This window comes from Brienomyrus brachyistius, unplaced genomic scaffold (genome assembly GCF_023856365.1).
Source record: "Brienomyrus brachyistius isolate T26 unplaced genomic scaffold, BBRACH_0.4 scaffold35, whole genome shotgun sequence".
Classification (NCBI taxonomy): domain Eukaryota; kingdom Metazoa; phylum Chordata; class Actinopteri; order Osteoglossiformes; family Mormyridae; genus Brienomyrus; species Brienomyrus brachyistius.
In genome coordinates, this window is record NW_026042310.1 from 656,396 (window position 1) to 674,130 (window position 17,735).

Here is a 17,735-nt window from a genome sequence, read left to right on the forward strand (position 1 = left end):
CGTTATGGGGGTGTGATTGGCAGGTAGATATTCCCAGCAGATACAGAATCTGAAGACATTTTTTGCTGTTTCACATTACCGTAGCGACACAGGATAGCAGTGTCAGTTGTCAACAGTGGCTACATTTGACTTTAGCGAGACTCAGTTTCTTGATCAGACATCTTATTCTAGGAGTTCTAAAATGATGAGGAAAAAACATTGTTTAATTAACTAGAGCAGAACTAGAGGAAAGCGTCTGTAGTTAGCAGAAGATGCCATGTTAATAGTACTTGAAGTGCTCCATGTTTGCAAACAGACATTGTGTGACACAACTGAGTATATTCACAATTTAGATTTTATTTGTTAAAAAAAAAAAAAAACATACAAAAGCAACTTTAACATGAATAACTCCAAACACACTCCCATCCCCTTTGAACCTGATGGGTATGCAAACCACACGTCATACCAGTATCAATCAATAAATCAATTCCGTGTCTATTTTCAAATATCATTAACATTATCATACACCTATATACAATGTCATAACCTGAAATTTAATGGTGAAATAATGGACTCAGATGAAACCAATACCAGTCTACTGTCACATAAGACAGGAAAATTGACCTCATTGTCACGCCCATAGTCACTTGTCAAATTTGCATACAAAGCTTAAACCAACTCACTTGGTGTGTGCATTTACACTATCATAAGAAGCAGTGGTCAATGTTTCTGTGTTATCTGACAATAGATTCTTACTGTTGCTTCATCACACTCCTTATTTGTATAGCACCTTAGCTCACTCGATATCTGGAGTGGCCTAGACAATAATAAAGCTAATTAATCTACATAAATGTCCAAGACTGCATCATGCACGGACCACGTCCCCCTGCAACCACAGTTCACTCTTAAGCGTTGCAGTTCAGCACCGAAGACCCTTTTTCGACTGAGATGATGAGTCCAGAATCTCGGACGAACACCCACAGAAATACGTCTGACACGAATAAGACAGACGCATATATATGTGAGCACATGCACATAAAGCTGGAGGAAAAGGAGAGGGAATGATGACAGCCAGTCTGAGCATGTCTGCATACAGTAAGAGAGAAAAGGTATCACTGCCACACTGTCAGCCCGACTGACTACAGGAAGAAAAAAAAAAAAAAAGAGCAGGCAGACAGACAAGGCGAGTGTTTCGAGGAATCCCACCTCTCCTCAGTTGAGCTGAAGACATTCTGCTGCACCTCTATTTTCAATCAGACCCCATAACCAGCACCCACCCAATCTTCTCTGCCACCTCCATGTCTCAAACCCCCTGAACCCACCAGAAGACCTTAACTAGTAAGCACAGCTTACAGAATGGCAGTAATACAATCATATTCTGTTGCTCGGCTTTATGACCAAAGCCTTGCTCATTTTTTCCATGTAATTAGTAGAAGGAGGTTTGGCTAGTTTTCCCACTGGGATGCAGCAGATTTCTTATACTCAAGACACTCGTGACAAGGTCTACAATTCACAAGCATGCTCTATGTAGAGGTTCAATGCACTGTCTAGGATCAGGAAGACAATATATAGTGAAGTCAGTTCAACATGCAAAATAAATAAAAATAAAAGCACTTGATTCTTCAATAGAAAAAAATGCTAGAAATATATTCAACAGGAAGTCAGTATTACACAGCACTACAGGGTGTGAACCTATCGTTCAACCTCTTCCTGAAAGCCCTCAATCCCATAGCGACTTACCTTAGCAAGTACAGTTATTGGACCATTAGCTATTGCTGAGCTCTTACTGAACACTTAAGTATAGGGGCAAGAGAAGCAAATGATAAAAATATCTTTGGAAGTCCTGAAGCAACGTGCGTGAGGCGGTCACCACTCACAGGTACGACAGGGCGTGCTGGAGCCGCCTACATCGAGTTTAACTGAGAAAACCGTGACATCATCACGGCAAAGACTGGACCTGAAATGGTTTAGAGAAAGAAGTTAGTCATTCAAACACTGCTGCATGTCATTTAAAACAGAGGTTCAAGCTTCAATCCATCTTTTCCTGCTATCTAATCTCCATGGATTTTCTTTCTACTTGTATGCAAGCAATTGCCTGAGAGTCTGAGGTCACAAAGTGTCTGAAGAGGCTGGGTATGTCACATGTATATTTTACAAGGGTGGGGAAATCGTGCAATATTTCCCCCAGCACTCGGACTGCCGACAAAATCAGCTGCCAATAAATCTCGATAAATACAAGCAGTTAACCTACACTATGCTGGCACGACCACATAGGTTTGTTATGTCTGACAAAGTCAAAACAAGTAATGTTCTTGATAGAGCATTCTGCTCCAGGAAAAATCAACTGCTTTGCTGTAGGACAACACAATAGTGTCGGGGGGGGGAGAATGTCGTTCCATGTTAAACTCATTAACAGGATAAATTTGGAGAGAAAATGGAACATGGCTTATAAACAGGTATTCTGTTTACTTTTCTTATCAATGAGAGAAAAATTCAGTGCAGCATAAACTACAGAACAAATAGTGCCATCTTTGTATACAGTAACACAACCAGGAAAAGTAAAAGCCGCAAAAAAAAGTGAAGACGTAGCCCTTAGTAGCTGACGTAGAAGTTCAGAGGCCCGATATCACACTCTCACTGCCAGACCGCAACAATCACACCGACACAATGCAAGGAAGCATCTCGACATCAACGGGGAAATGTACATTCCGCATTTCCATTTTCACCACTTGCATTATTTATTACGTCAAAATGTCAGGAAGGTATTCAAGTTTTTTTTTCTAATGTGGGAAAAGAGGCTCCGGGTTTAAATGGGCAGCCGGTACGAATCCAATCAACTAGAAGACAGGAATGGGGAGGGATGTAGAGCCTTCCCAAACTAACAGTTCCAGCAGAGTCGCTACAGTAGGTGTATGATTTTTTCATAGCAGAGCAGCTGAGTCATCTGTTAAACTGCTCTTCTGCGGCACAGACTGCAATTCTTCATTCGCTGATGCTGACCAAAAGTACCAGAGAGTGACAGGAAGGGGGAGGGCGGCAAAAAATTCCTCTAAGGGACAACAGGGATAATTGGTCAGTATACCCCTCCACTGCCCGCCACATGGAGGTCACCAATGGCAAATTGCTCCAGTTGGAGCTCCAGCTTAGAGTCATGGGATCCGTGGGCATGAACCAGAGAGTGGACAGGCAGAGAGGTGTGATTCAAATAGGCATTTCGTCATCGGTACCCACATTCCCGGCAGACGGGCAATGCGCACAACCAGACACACAACCGGAGACCACTAAAATCCGGCAGATAAAAATAATTTAACTTTTTAAAAGTTGTATAGGTGTCTGTTTTTCTCTTAGACATTCTGTGGTGACTGTAGCAGAGGAAATGAGACACTGACAGCATCACAGAAGGCAAGCTGCACATTGAGACTAATGACAGTTTATAACAAGCTTGTGGGGGGAAGGTATCAATTTGTACTTTTATGGTAAATGATGTTATTCAAAAGATTACAAGGATGTACATCAGCGACACCAATTTGCTGTGCTAACTAGGACTAAGAACCTAGTTAAATAGATCTATCATTACGGGGGGGGGGGAATCTCATTAATATTTAAACTTAGAGACATTACATAGACATATCTTTTTATAAACCACAATACAAACTGTACTTTTCAATCAAGCCAGAAACAAAAAAATGTTTATGTAATATACCATCTAGAGCAGAGTAAAAAAAATATATATATAAAAGATAACTTACCCCAAATCCAACTCACCCACAATGTGGACATCTTAGCAGCACCGCCCATTCTCACATATAAGCACAGCTGATTTGATACCCATTTATGTTCAAGAGCCGTCTAGCCCCACAGGGTTAAAGGGAAGCTCGGGGGAGGGGGGGGGGGGACTCCATTGGCCATTAGCTGCACTATAAAGTGAATCGGCTTCAAACTACATCTGCAATCTGGTGACATTTGATCTCCCACATCTTACTCTGTGCCGACCCGATAATACTGGCTGCCGGTGCAAACGACCCAAGGCTCTGGTGTATAGAGGAGTTTCGGTATTTTAGGAGGCGGCACCCCTGAAGAGAAGCAATTCAACAGGGGACATCTAGGATTACTGTTAACGTGCAAGCGGACATGCAGTGAAATTAGGGGTAAAAAAAAAAAAAAAAAACCCAAAAAGACGCTTTATTGACGTGTGCGTGGCTGTGTTTACCGTTGTATGCAGACATATCCTTTAATCAAGTCAACTCAGAATAAAAGAAGACCTGGCGGGATCAGAGGAGTCAGAGATTTCGATGTTTTATTTAGGCGGCTAAATGAAAACAGCGACTGATAAGACAATTTATCTTAATTACCTCTAAAAGAAAAAAAAGTAATTTTTTTTTAAAAAAACAAAACTGAGTAAAAGGTTGATATTCGTTCAAAACGGTAGAACACCCGTGAGTGACAATATCGAGAGGACAGGCAAAAAAAAAAGAAAAGAAAGAAATTATGAAGTAACGTGTAAAATTGAATATAGCGGTTCTCCCTTAACAGTGCAGGGTCCGGAGCAGACTGGTGCGTTGAGCTTTAAATACAGTAACAATATAGAAACAGAAGCCAAAGCTACAGGGATGTATACAGGCATAGCAAACAGTTAAAACGCTGAGGTATTCCCATCAATATTATGTTTTACTGCTACGCCAATATATTGAAGTACTACTAGGTTTTCTATAAAACTGAAGCGAAAACAAGGATTCACACCAAGTTAGACTATTACACAAACGAGCGATTCGTCCATCTAGAAAAACAAAGTGGTCTGGAAATACAAGGTTCAATCATTCGGCGCTAATTGTTTTTTTTTCTCCGAAATTTTGTTTCGTTTAGCCGGTCGCTCGTTTTCGTGTTTCGGTTCAGTCTGCGCTTTATCCTACGACGTGGAGCCGGTTCCGGTTCGGTTGCGGCGGAGGTGGCTGCTGCGGTGCAGTGCGTTCGGGCGCTCGGTCGGTCGATGCGATGCGTGTAGTCGGTCTGCCGGCTCAGTCTGCCCATCGGTATGAACTTCATTTGTTTTTTTTTTTTTTGTTGAGAAATAGTGTTATATCGATAGCTTGGCCAACCACGTTCCCACCCAAACCTCCCGTCACACTAAAGGTTACGGTCATCCTCATCGAATCATTCCTCATCCTCACTCACTCGCACACAGAAACACCCCCCCCCCCCTCCCCAGCCCACCATCAAGAAAAGAAAACTACCCGGAAATGAGAATGACAAGAAATGGAGAGGGAAAAGAAGAGAGATCTAGGGGACCTGGGCTCATACTGCCTTCCCATGACCATTCCACAGTCAATGCGCTTCAACAAAAGGGTAATAATAATAAAAAAAAGTTGTTCAGCTAGAGACGTGATGCGTCTGTCCCAACTGAGATATTACCGCATGTAAATTTCAAGGTATTATCACAGACTAAGGGCACCAGGAAACACGGCCAAAATACACCTAACACCCTGTCTGAAAAAGCATCTATTCTGAGCCCACGCACATTTTTAAGTTCTTTAGCCTAAATGCCAAACAGTGTTCATGGGAAGCATCAACGGGGATGCATGTAAAACTACAGGCGTGCCGAGAAACACAAAAACAGACCTAGAGGGTAAACTTTTAAAGCAACACCCAACAGGACGGGCCTTCAAGACATGGAACAGGCAAATGCTGAAAAATGGAATATGAAATATGTTTTTTAAAAAAAACAGCCTTTCCCACTTCAATAAATACAACTAAATTTCCCTACAAAACTAGGTTCACTGACACACACAAACCTCATCTTAAAAAAAAAAAAAACCCACCCTTCTTTCCCTGATTGGCATAAAATATTTGTTTCTTTAAAAAGTCATTACTTTAAAGGCTGTATGATTTGGAAACAAAAAAAAAGTTACTTCAGTTATTTTAAATATGAATCCAATGTGTGCCAGTTTAACTTTGACACTGTAATCCTATATTAAGGTATGGAGAAAAAAAAAATCACTTCCAATCTTATTCAAATCGGCTACCTGCTCTGAAAGCATTTCACTTTCATGCTCCATTAAACAAACCTCACCCCAAAAACTATATACTGATGTATGTGTATATGGGGGTTTAGACGGGAAGGTGTTAACCAAAAATAAAAAAACTGAAAAACAAAAAGGATTTTAATAGCCCCTGCTGAAGCCATTGCTGTATTTATCATCAAAATAATCATCCTTGTCGAACCCTGAGCCCACTGTGTAGCGGTTAGGTGGACCCTGGAAAGAGGTGGAGGTGGAGGAGGAGGGGGGTGCAGGCGGGGGCACCAAGCTGGCACCTCCAAAATCCCTGCCGCTGCTGCCCCGAGGATAGCTGCGAGCGTAGTTGGCAGCGGAGGGGGGAGGTGGAGGGGGGGGCAGGAGTGCGCGGCGGCCTCCGGGGGGGCTCCGCTCACGGTAGTAGCGGTTGGCGATAGGCGGGGATAGGGGGCGCTGTGCAGGGTGCGGCAGCCGGCGGTCAAAAGCATCACGCTCATAATAGCGTGAGGAAGAGCCCGAGTACGGGTCGTAGCGGACGCTCCTGTCGTAAACATCGCGATCGTAATAGCCGCGAGGGGGAGGAGGGGGCAGGGGGGGAGGCGGCGGCATACGCCCACGGGGTGCATAGAAGTCCCCAGGTGGGGGGCGAGGGGGCAGATAAGGAGGGTGATGGTGCGGGTGGGGTGGGAAGTGTGGATGATGGGGAGGTGGTGGAGGGAACTCATCTCCCCGACCATCTTTGGGTTGGTTGGTGCGAGAGAGGGACACAAAGATCTTCTGGCCCTCCAGCTTGGTGTGGTTCAGCTCGCCGATGGCCTCCATGGCCTCATTCTCGCGCTGCATGTGGACGAAGGCGAAGTTCTTGACGATGTCGCACTCCACCACTTTGCCGAAGCGCTGGAAGAGCTCCTTGATCTTGCCGGCCGTGACGCCCTCGGGCACGTTGCCCACATAGATCTTGGTGGCGTTACGCACCTTAGTGGTGGCGTACTCCACGGTGATGCGCGAGCCGTTGAGCTCGTGCTTGTGCAGCGCCGCCACGGCCTTCTGCGCCGCATCCTCCTCCTCCATGTGCACAAAGCCGTAGTTCTTCAGGATGTCGCAGTCGGACACCTCGCCATATTTCTCAAAGAGCGCACGCAACTCCGCCTCTGTGGTTGACGAGTTCACGTTGCCAACGAAGATCTTCACCATCTTGGCTTCTTATGGTTACGTTTTCTAAACAGTGCAGCAGTATGGAGTTCAGACGGAATGGGGGAGGGGAGGAGAGTGCTTCCTTTGGGCAGCCTGCTCTTAAGGTGCCACAACTGAGTTCGTTCTTCTCACCAGCAATTTAAAAACTTCTGCAAAAGGGAGAAGAGTTTCACACATGAGAAGCTGTTTCAATAGCAGCTTGAGTATGAGATCCCACCCATTCACACACAAACTGCAAAATTTCTGGTAGAACCGAATTAGATCCTTCACACAACCAGCATTATGCACAATGTCACTAAGCTGACAAACACTCCACAATGCCAGGCCAATGCCTGTTCAGGTACGATTTGGACACTATGCCAAGCTCCACGGTCTACCATCCAGTTTAAATAACCTTCACGGGATTGTTTATGAAGCCAGTAGCACAATTTACAAGCTACTTTAGTTGAAATCTTCCCCTCAATACACGCCCCGCAAAACCTAATTTATTTAGGGTCACCGTTACCAGAACCATACCCTATGCCCCCGGGGAGAGGGGTACAATGGTAAGATGGACGGGGACTCGTATATACATTGTAGCGGACGGAGAAATGGAAACACACTTGGGACAACTTCCAAACGCTTATTCAACCGAACTGAATATATTTGCACTGTGGGAGCAAACCAAAGGACTTGGAGAAAACCCACAAACGGCAAAATACTGCGGGATCAGGCGCTGAAACCGGTAGCGCGACAAACCTCCAGTTTTCTCAAACGTGTAAGATACCAGAACTAGAGGGGGGAAATCGAAACTGACGCTTTCACAGAAATACTCGATATTTACTTCGACTAGCGTGTAAACCGACGCTGTAGTTACCAGAGTGCACTCAAAAGAAAATAAAATTATTTTACAATTAAGAAAGTGAAACGTAACCTCAAGAAACGATTAACGCAAAATTGCGCCCAACGCGACAGAAAAAATATACATAATCAAATACACTTCGAGTAAGTCGGTAGTGATCTCTGCTAACACTTTTGGCTTTAATTATTAGATTACTTACATCGGCAGGTAATCAAATACAGAATTAAGCGCTTAACTGGAAGGCAGACGAGCGCGCACGCAGCCCAGCGCGAGAGGCGAAATGCTCGCGACCCGCGCGGGCGCTGCCACGCCAAGCAGGGAGAGCTTAATGGCGATACAAACACATGTATTACAGACCGTATGCATCTATAGAAACCACGTGAGCCGCGATTGTGTGCTTAGCCAGCCAGTTACCTTCAGGCGTAGCTCTAAATCGTTATTAAAATCGCACAATTAGCCGCTTATTAGCAAGAGTGTCTAGGCCTTCGGTAAGAATGAATGGGGCGGCCGTGCGGAGCTAATGCTCTTAGCCTGCTAGCCAGTCGCTTACGCCGCTTATATAATAGAGCACGACTCGGAGCTATTCAGTTAGCAAGAGCTAAAATGTACATTAGAGCGACTTATGATGTGGAGGAAAAACGGTCAAATTGCAAGGGGAAAAATCCCTACGTTTCAACAGTCCTGGAAACATGTTTGCGTACTCACCTTACACGAATCCGGCTGGGCCCGGACTCTTATTTGAATCCTCCAGCAGTTGGCGAAAAACCGGAACTACCGCCGCGAAGCACGGCGGACATCCTCAAGGGGCGGAGACCAGTGCCACCTGGTGGCCAGCAGCGAGCTCGACCCTCCCAGGCACCTAGGGCATAGCACGCTTTAGCCTCGGATAGAGCGACCTTTTCAGTTAAATTAAATTTGGGCACTGTAGTTTGTATTGTGTGAAGCCAAATGGGTTAACTGACTTTTACAGGCAGAGAACTTTTGCTGTATTTGCCTATTCGGATTGAAAAACTAGTTTATCCAAGGACAGTATCGAAGCTGTTTGGATGTGATATTAGTGATGTGAGTCGCTGGTAATGACATGCCTGCTGTAATCCAGCTGAACAGGATTGAAGAGTGTAAATCAAATGTGACACTGCCACATTAACTTTCCATTCTTTGGTCCCATATTTCAGGTCTGAAGGCTTCACCCCCAGCTGTAGACGTGATAGTTTGCGCACACACCCCTTAAACTGCCAAAAATGCCTTTCTACAAGTGGTGTCAGCATTAGACCATAATGCTAATTGTGGAGTGAAATGGCTTAATGGTTAGGGAAGCAGACTTGCAAGACTCAAGACTGCAGGTTCGAATCCCCAACCAGCAAAGTACTACTGAGGTACCCTGACCAGGATATTGCCCCCAAATGCCAAATTAGCTGCCCTCTGCTATGCCATATGGGTTAATTCGCTGTTGTGCAGTGGCGTCAGCGACAATCACTAAATTCAAATAGTCACGAGATCTTAAGATATGAAATTCCACACTTTGCATGCTGAATTTCAAAATGGTAGCAAGTATGCTTGCGGTATGTGTCAATTACCCAAAGTAATTTTAGGGAATTGATGAAGACAATTTCCTCTAGTAGCAATCCTGCTCCTCATGGCAGGAGGGCAAGTTCAGGCACTGGCAGTTAAGGGCATCCCCCACACCAAAACAGGGCTTGAACCAGCAACCTTCGTCACAAGTAGGGGATTTGCTTTTCTTTCTTTTCTTTAAAGCTCCAGTGTCATCAGGGGTGAGAGATCAAGCCCAAGATAGCAGCGCCACCCCCCCCAATTCCACCTATGCTCCTAATTTTTCAATCACCCTCACGACCTCCCCCCTGGCTACCATGACAAAGAAATCACAAGAATACAAACTTGTTTTAAAAAGGGAATTTTATTTGTCGTCAAATTACACCTTAAGTGCTCGAATCCGAAGACTGCTTCTGCATCTGTGGAGAGAAACCCATATAAATTACCATGTCACAAAGGACTTCAGCCAGTCTTAAAAAAAAAAAAACGTCAGTCAACATCCTGAAATTCTGTCCATGTGGATCAGAGGACGAGTACCACTCAGTCACAAGAAAATCAGTCTGGGGCGGTACATTCAACTCATCACTTCAAGGGGATGAATGGATCAGCTAGTTCAGGACATCAGCAGTTCCACCATATAGGAGGCAAGCATTGTGTTAATGCCTCGTTTGAACTGGAGACTTACATGCACTGTTGTAATGAATTAACAGCAGACTCCATTTCACAGAAGAGCTGCAAAGAGATTAAATGGCATTAGATAAAAATCACAAGAGGAGAAGTTGTGCATTTACTCAAGAGGCTTCAGATTCTAAAGATGACATCACCAGTATTCAGGCATATGCTTGTCATTTATTACATCATCAAGTAACCCCAGGAAGTCTGAACTGTTGATTCAACATGAGCATACCAACCTGATCACCCAGGATGCTCAGCCACCCATGTCCCTAAAGGCAGTTTCAGTAACCGGGAGGGGAGGTCCAGCAAGGCCACCTCCCCGTCTTTGGCTGCCGCTCGATCCACAATGCACCAGAACTTCATGGCTCATCCAAGGCCCAACCTCTATTGTCCCACATCCCTGTTGTGGGACATCCAAGTGCATGTCCTTCATAGGCATTTGAATTGCCTTATTTCCAGCCCCTCACTAGGATTACGGGGACAAACCCCCTCCACCACAGCAAGTTGGCATCAGCCACAGCCATTTGCAGACTGAGCTCCCTGCGAAATGAAAGGAACTATGAGAACGGCAGGAATACAAACAAAGTCAGCCATCATGCAAATCTGTCCCATCAGACAGTTGGGTACACCAACAGGTCATCCCCTTCTTGCTTTGGCAGAACCAGTGGGTTCACCTTTTCAGGTTCTGGCTCTGACAAAGCGTAAGACGTGCACAGTTCTCATCACCGAGACATATTCCAATGTCCTATCCCCCAAGGGTGCTGCAGTAACAGCACTGTGGTTCAAGCTTTGACTGCTCACCTGTCGATTCTGAAGCAGAGGGCACCCAGGACTTGCATGCTGCATCTGTACCAAGGAGGGGAGAGGGAAAGAAATCTCAGAAATCCTGGTGTCACCCTCAAATGGTAAAGAACATTCCAACACTGCAACGGTCAGCAAAATTAATTCTCAGCAGAAGGTTCAGACGAACGAGATTCCAAGAGAATCATCATTTCGAGGCAGATTAATGACAGGATTAAGCCAATATTCCAAAAGCACTCACCGATCAAAAAACGGCAGCCACCATCAGCAGGGAAGCAGGGTGATCCTATAAATTAAAGCAATGCTTCAGAACACAGCAAGGGAGTAACACACAGCACCAAGGACAACAGGCAGTCACTCATGATGTTCAGGTCTTTTCACATGGGTTCAAAGTGAGCTAGTTAGCTTAATCATTGAGACTGCAGGCATAACTCACCAGCTGTTAATACAAAGAGCAAGACACTCCATTGCAAATGTACCATAGCACGTCTGCTACACTAGTCAAGAGCACGAAGTGGACGGTCTAGGTAAAGGCTTGAGAATAAATGTAAAATTACTCACCATCACTCCACACAGGAGACACAAAGCACCAGGCAAGGAGTTTATTCAAAGAGCCACTTCTGGCATCGGAGCCATGACATTGACTGCATGGACCAGGCACCACAGTGCTGTTCCTGGAATAGAATGATTACAGCATTACACACCCCATCAAGACAAACCATAAACTAGGCAACTAAAGTCTCCACGTTCGCAATCACGAGCTCATTACAGGTCTGTGAATGGTTATCACTGCGAAACCATTCAGGATAGCAGCTGATAGCTTAGAGCACACGCCGATTAAACGGTGGCACTCAACACCAAGGCCACGTTAAAAGAAACCAGCCTCGACTTGTGTATAAGTTACCAATTTCAGTGCAGAAGTGCACCAGCCTTAATTCCCAATCCCACAAATATCCGTCAGGGTACATGACGGTTCATCAGAAATATCCCAAGAGAACATAAAAACCATTAAGTAACGCAAGACAAAGGAGCCAAACCATGCAAAGTTAAAATCTGAAGGACATTACGATAAAGCGGCTGCATCGTAATTAGCAGCAAAACGATCTTTATATATTTAAGTGGTGTAGCTGAACGCAGGTAAAAGTTCTAGACACGGATGATAGTCTTAAATGGGGCCTTGAACTTCCAGTATACCGCACGTGTTCCTCCAAGTATACCACGTGCTGCATTGCCATTAAGCACACTTCAGTCGATTTAAGTATTAATACGCCAGAAAACAAGTAGCATACATTCGTACCTTGGTAAGAAAGGCCTTTTGTAGGCATGGCTCCCTGGAAACACAAGAAATAAAAGTAACGTGAATCACCGGAATGGATTAACATGGAAGACAGCCCTTGTCATTTGTAAAATTTCTGTTTCTCAATCAGTTAAAAAGGTTGCAATCACAGTTGTTCAGTACAGGTCTGTGAAAGGTTATCATCACTGAGAAACAATTCAACCTCTAAAAGTAGCGACTCGAGTGTATGAAATCCTCGGCACCTAAGCCTTTGGAAAATTCTAAAAGCCATCTCTTCAGGCAAATATCGCCACATGGTTGTAAAACGTAGGCGATCAACATCAAGCAATCTAAAGATGAATAGAATACGCAAATAAAAGCATTAGGATGGAAATGGATTAATAATTGCCAAAAATGCTCGTGGTCTGAAGGGAGCAACTTTATATACTCTCCATTGCATTTAAATCAAATACCTAAAATAAAATTACTCAAGACAGTTGCACGTGTTATGTGAAACAATAAGACTGGAAGAACAATAGTTTAGAGCGGGGGGAAAACACAAAACTATGTACAAGAGAAAATACATACCTATCTCACGCAGACACCAGCACAAAATGACCGTCTCACTGGTTTCTGCGCTTTTAAATTGCGTATTTTACCCCGGAAGCAGATCTCTGCGGTCAGGAACCTGTTGTTTTTTTCCCCTAAATACCTTTCTTGCACCGATAAACGAGCAAACATTAACGCCCCTATTAAATAATTATTTTGCATTTTTTTTACTTTGCAAATCATACATTATACGCATGTTCTATTATTTTTATTAAGTAATAACATGGAAATAATTCTGACCCTTACTTCCGTTAAAGCGCGCGCCTTCAAAAGAACAGTGTTCCCGCGCTGTGAGGAGAGCAGCTAGCGTCACGCGCACCCCAGATAACCAGACAAGCCAGAAAGACCAAACAGGCTCTTTTAGCGTGGAATTTAGTTTACAAGCATAACATTTCACCACACAAGTATTTTATTTGGAACAACAATGATATTTCATTTAAGAACAAGACACTTTTTTTTATCATTCTTGGTTTAATAATGGAATCCTTGTAGTCTCACAGTTATTAAGCTCTGATGGGCAGCGTCTAATTATTTTTTTATTTATAATAATTGCATCTTCTCTGTCTATACTGTATATATATATATATATATATATATATATATATATATATATATATATATATATATATACACACACACACACACACATATATACCGGAAGGATCGACACGGGGTCCTTAAAAACCGAGGTCTGTGTCCATATTTATAAAGCGGTGTAGTCATGCTAGCTGATCGGTACCATGCCCGAGCACGTTTGGCCCATTCAAGTCCAGTTCGCTTGACTAGTCTGGTCTAGTGATGTGTCGGTCGCGAAGAAAACGGCTCTTGGAACCGGCTCCTGCCCGTGAGCCGGAGTCAGAGCCGGCTCTCTTAAAAGAGCCGGAATTCCCATCACTAGTCTGGTCACTCCGTACCGTGCCTGGCCGGCTTGGAGTGGTGGGCAAGACCACGATTAGTTGGATTCGGGTATGGTTCGGAAGTAGTTCGATCGCCGACTCTGCAGGGTGGTTCGGGAAGCTCATTAATATTCATGAGAGAGGCACTGCTTTTAGGAGCATGAACGTTTTATTATTATTATTATTATTATTATTTTAATTCTAGGTAAGTATTCCTGTCTCCACCAGGATTTGGTAAAGCAGGAGAGTTGTCCTAACCCGTAGGAGTTGCGAGAAGATGGCATTCAGAGGCAGACAAGCGCACACATTGTGGGAGAGGAGGAATGTTTTGGAAGTTCTGGACAACAATTATCTTCTAAAAAGATATTGGCTCCGTGGGGATGGAGTATGTATTTGCTAACCAACTTTGTACATTATGCAATTGTACGAACCCCCTAAGGGGACAAGATGGTGCAGTCTGCAGTCACTGCTCAATAAACAGACTGAGGAAGTCTTTCGTCCCCCAGGCCACACAGTTCAACAACGCGTCACAGAGATGGAAGAGCGATTTGGATTCCCAGGCATCAGGCTCCTTCTGTGCTCCATCTGCATTTCTAATATATATATATAGTTTAAATGTTTTACAGAGTGTGTATTTTATAAAGTACATATTTATAAATATATATAATATACAATATATATGTATATACCCTGTATTGCCAAAAGTATTGGGACACCCCTACAGATCATTGAATTCAGGTGTTCCAATAGCTTCCATAGCCACAGGTGAATAAAAACAAGCATCTAGGCATGCAGACTGCTTCTACCAACATTTACGAAAATTGATCGCTCTCAGAAGCTCAGTGAATTTAAGCGTGGTACGGTGATTGGATGCCAGCTGTGTAATAAGTCCATTTGTGAAATTTCCTCACTACTAAATATTCCACAGTCAACTGTTAGTGGTATTATAACAAAGTGGAAGCAACTGGCAACAACAGCAACTCAGTCATGAAGTGGTAGGTCATGTAAAATCACAGAGCGGGGACAACGCATGCTGAGGTGCACAGTGTGCAGAAGTCGCCAACTGTCTACAGAGTCAATAGCTACAGACCTCCAGACTTTGGTTGCCCTTCAGATTAGCTCATGAACAGTGCATAGGGAACTTCGTGTAATGAGTTTCCATGGCCGAGCAACTGCATCCAAGCCTTACATTCACAAGTGCAATGCATAGTGTCGGACGCAGTGGTGTGAAGCACGCTGGCACTGGACTCTAGAACAGTGGAGACGTGCTCTCAGGAGTGACGATTCATGCTTCTCTGTCTGGCAATCCAATGGACGAGTCTGGGTTTGGCAGTTGCCAGGACAATGGTACTTGCCTGCCTGCATTGTAAAGTGTAAAGTTTGGTAGAGGGGTGATTATGGTGTGGGGTTGTTTTTCACGGGTTAGGCTTGGCCTCTTAGTTCCAGTGAAAGGAACTCTTAATGCTGCAGCATTCAAAGTCATTTTGGACAATTTCCATGCTCCCAACTTTGTGGAAACAGTCTGGGGATGGCCCCTTCCTGTTCCAACATGACTGCGCACCAGTGCACAAAGCAGGGTCCATAAGGACATGGATGAACGAGTCTGGTGTGGAGGAACTTGACTAGCCTGCACAGAGCCCTGAACTCAACCCGATATAACACCTTTGGGATGAATTAGAGCAGAGACTGCGAGGCAGGCCTTCTCGTCCAACATCAGTGCCTGACCTCACAAATGCTCTCCTGGAAGAATGGTCAAAAATTCTCATAAACACACTCCTAAACCTTGTGAACAGCCTTCCCAGAAGAGCTGAAGCTGTTATAGCTGCAAAGGGTGGGCCAACTCCATATTAAAGCCTATGCATTAAGAATGGGATGTCATTAAAGTTCATGTGTGTGTAAAGGCAGGTGTCCCAATACTTTTGGCAATATAGCGTGCATATATACAAATTGTTTCCATCCATCCATCCATTTTCCAAACCGCTTATCCTACTGGGTCGCGGGGGGTCCGGAGCCTATCCCGGAAGCAATGGGCATGTGGCAGGGAACAACCCCGGATGGGGGGCCAGCCCATCGCAGGGCACACTCACACACCATTTACATATTGTTTCATGATAAAATATTATATATTATCATAATGTATGGTAATAATGATTTGTGCACATAGTCACTTTGATCTGTACAGCTTTTTCAAGGTACTGACCACTGCATAGCATCCATAGAAGCAATCTCTGCATCTGCACTCCTTGTGGTTTTATTGTACTATCATATTTTTCAAGCTACTGGATAACTAAGTACCTTTCTACAGCTCTTAACGAGCCTGTATACATTTTCATAGTTTTCCATTCTTATATGTAGTTTAAATACTTAAAAAAGAAATGATAGGGAAGACAGAGGAGGGAGGAAAGTGTGTGTAAAAACGCTATACAGTACGGTATAGCCTGCTCTGGGTGTTGTACAGTACACTTACTGATTGATTACAAGATGTGATGCGGGAGAGAATGTGTGTGACGTTGGTTCTTGAAAATGAACTGTACAGTAATTAAATTACCCTGTAGAAAAAAAATATGTATTGAATATCTAAGCCGTGTGGCTACTCACCCATTGCTTCGTCCATTACGAGCGTCGGTTCATGCCTTGTTGTGATCAAGTTAAAATTTGGTATGGCTCACAGTTTGAAAGTCGTTTGTAATTTTTTTTTTTTATTTTCCCTGCAAACGGTCGCAGTTAAGTGGATCAGTGGATAGTGAATCAGCAGACGCGACTGTACAGCGAAGCCTGTGTTTTTATGAAGTCATTCTAGGCACCAGCCAGTTCCATTCAGGGCTTGAAGGTCTGGAGTAAACCAAGAGGAATGGGAGAAAGGGACAGACCTGTGCTTAACCCAGTGTTTCCCAACCCAGTCCTCAAGGACCCCGAACAATCCACGTTTTTGCTCCCTCCCAACTCCCAGCCAATCAGGAACATCGAATACCTGGCACACGTGCGCTAGGAGCTGAGAGGAAGCAAAAACATGGATAGCTCGGGGTCCTTGAGCACTGGGTTGGGAAACACTGACTTAATACATTCGAACTTGCTCTTTTAGAACAGCATGTCCCCTGCACACTTTTTTAATCATTTCTGGCCTTTTTAGCACTTTGCGACCAAAGAGGCTCATAACCATTCTGACAATTTTCTAGCTGTTTTTTGAAGAATGCATTAGTTTCCTTAGTCTCTTCTGAGCCCTGCTTCAGTAAATCTACTTCTTGCCTAAGTTTCATATTATCTATCCTCCGCGCCAACCGGTGCTTTGTTTGACTAGCATAGTTCTCTTCCTCGAGACGCTCTACCATCTTCCTCAGTATATTAGCTGTATGTTTATGCTGAGCACTCAGACTGCCAACTGGTCAATCTGCACTTAAGTTCTTGTTGCCCTTTCCGATGCAGTAATATAGAGATGCAAGTAAAAAAAAAAAGAAAAGATCATTAAATCTAATTGAAGTTCAAAAATGATTTTGTCTACTTAATTTCTTGTTTTGCTAATGATATCCGTCTTCCCTATACTTCCCCGTAACTTCCAAGTTAGTGCCGGTTTGTGGTCAACCAATCAGCAAGCAATCGCTGTAATTTTTCGAATTAAAAGTACCGATTCTGGAGTAGTTACTAAAACAAGGTTCTAGAACTGCCTATAAGGAACTACAATCAGGTCAGGTTCCTGCAGTATGAACGAGACAAAAGTTCCCGGTTCTGGAAAAAAGTTCCTGCAGTGTGAAAGCACCTAAAGAGTAGTAGTAGAACAATCATGTCGTGGCTTAAATTTGTCCACTATGGCCCTTTCAAATCTGTCCTCCTAATTCTCCCCTATATCAAATTACATAGTAGTGGTGGATGAAATGGCTTCTTATTGGTTCTGTAAAGTCTTTGGG

The 17,735-nt window shown here is 43.9% G+C and overlaps 1 protein-coding gene, 1 long non-coding RNA gene and 4 other non-coding genes across 8 annotated transcripts; all 6 read right to left on the reverse strand.

The window, feature by feature from the left end:
• Positions 1-4,250: 4,250 nt before the first annotated feature.
• On the reverse strand, positions 4,251-8,818 carry zgc:77262 (uncharacterized protein LOC402952 homolog). 3 transcript variants are annotated; one of them, XM_048997792.1, is made up of 2 exons: positions 8,731-8,818; positions 4,251-7,333 (listed from the first exon to the last, which is right to left on the reverse strand). In XM_048997792.1, the coding sequence occupies exon 2, from the start codon at positions 7,182-7,184 to the stop codon at positions 6,138-6,140; it is 1,047 nt and encodes a 348-aa protein (XP_048853749.1). In that variant the 5' UTR covers positions 7,185-7,333; positions 8,731-8,818; the 3' UTR covers positions 4,251-6,137. The 3 variants fall into 3 exon arrangements, with proteins under 3 accessions (XP_048853749.1, XP_048853751.1, XP_048853750.1); XM_048997794.1 differs by lacking the exon at positions 8,731-8,818 and adding an exon at positions 8,695-8,721; XM_048997793.1 differs by lacking the exon at positions 8,731-8,818 and adding an exon at positions 8,225-8,686.
• Positions 8,819-9,921: 1,103 nt separating this feature from the next.
• On the reverse strand, positions 9,922-13,001 carry LOC125721758 (uncharacterized). Its single transcript, XR_007385966.1, has 8 exons — positions 12,917-13,001; positions 12,350-12,383; positions 11,614-11,726; positions 11,294-11,338; positions 11,053-11,097; positions 10,488-10,791; positions 10,262-10,308; positions 9,922-9,995 (listed from the first exon to the last, which is right to left on the reverse strand). It is a non-coding gene; the product is annotated as an uncharacterized LOC125721758 (long non-coding RNA).
• On the reverse strand, positions 10,093-10,168 carry LOC125721920 (small nucleolar RNA SNORD31). Its single transcript, XR_007386004.1, has one exon. It is a non-coding gene; the product is annotated as a small nucleolar RNA SNORD31 (small nucleolar RNA).
• On the reverse strand, positions 10,857-10,982 carry LOC125721921 (small nucleolar RNA SNORD22). Its single transcript, XR_007386005.1, has one exon. It is a non-coding gene; the product is annotated as a small nucleolar RNA SNORD22 (small nucleolar RNA).
• LOC125721919 (small nucleolar RNA SNORD30) lies at positions 11,179-11,247 on the reverse strand. Its single transcript, XR_007386003.1, has one exon. It is a non-coding gene; the product is annotated as a small nucleolar RNA SNORD30 (small nucleolar RNA).
• Positions 11,406-11,471, reverse strand: LOC125721915 (small nucleolar RNA SNORD29). Its single transcript, XR_007385999.1, has one exon. It is a non-coding gene; the product is annotated as a small nucleolar RNA SNORD29 (small nucleolar RNA).
• Positions 13,002-17,735: the final 4,734 nt, after the last annotated feature.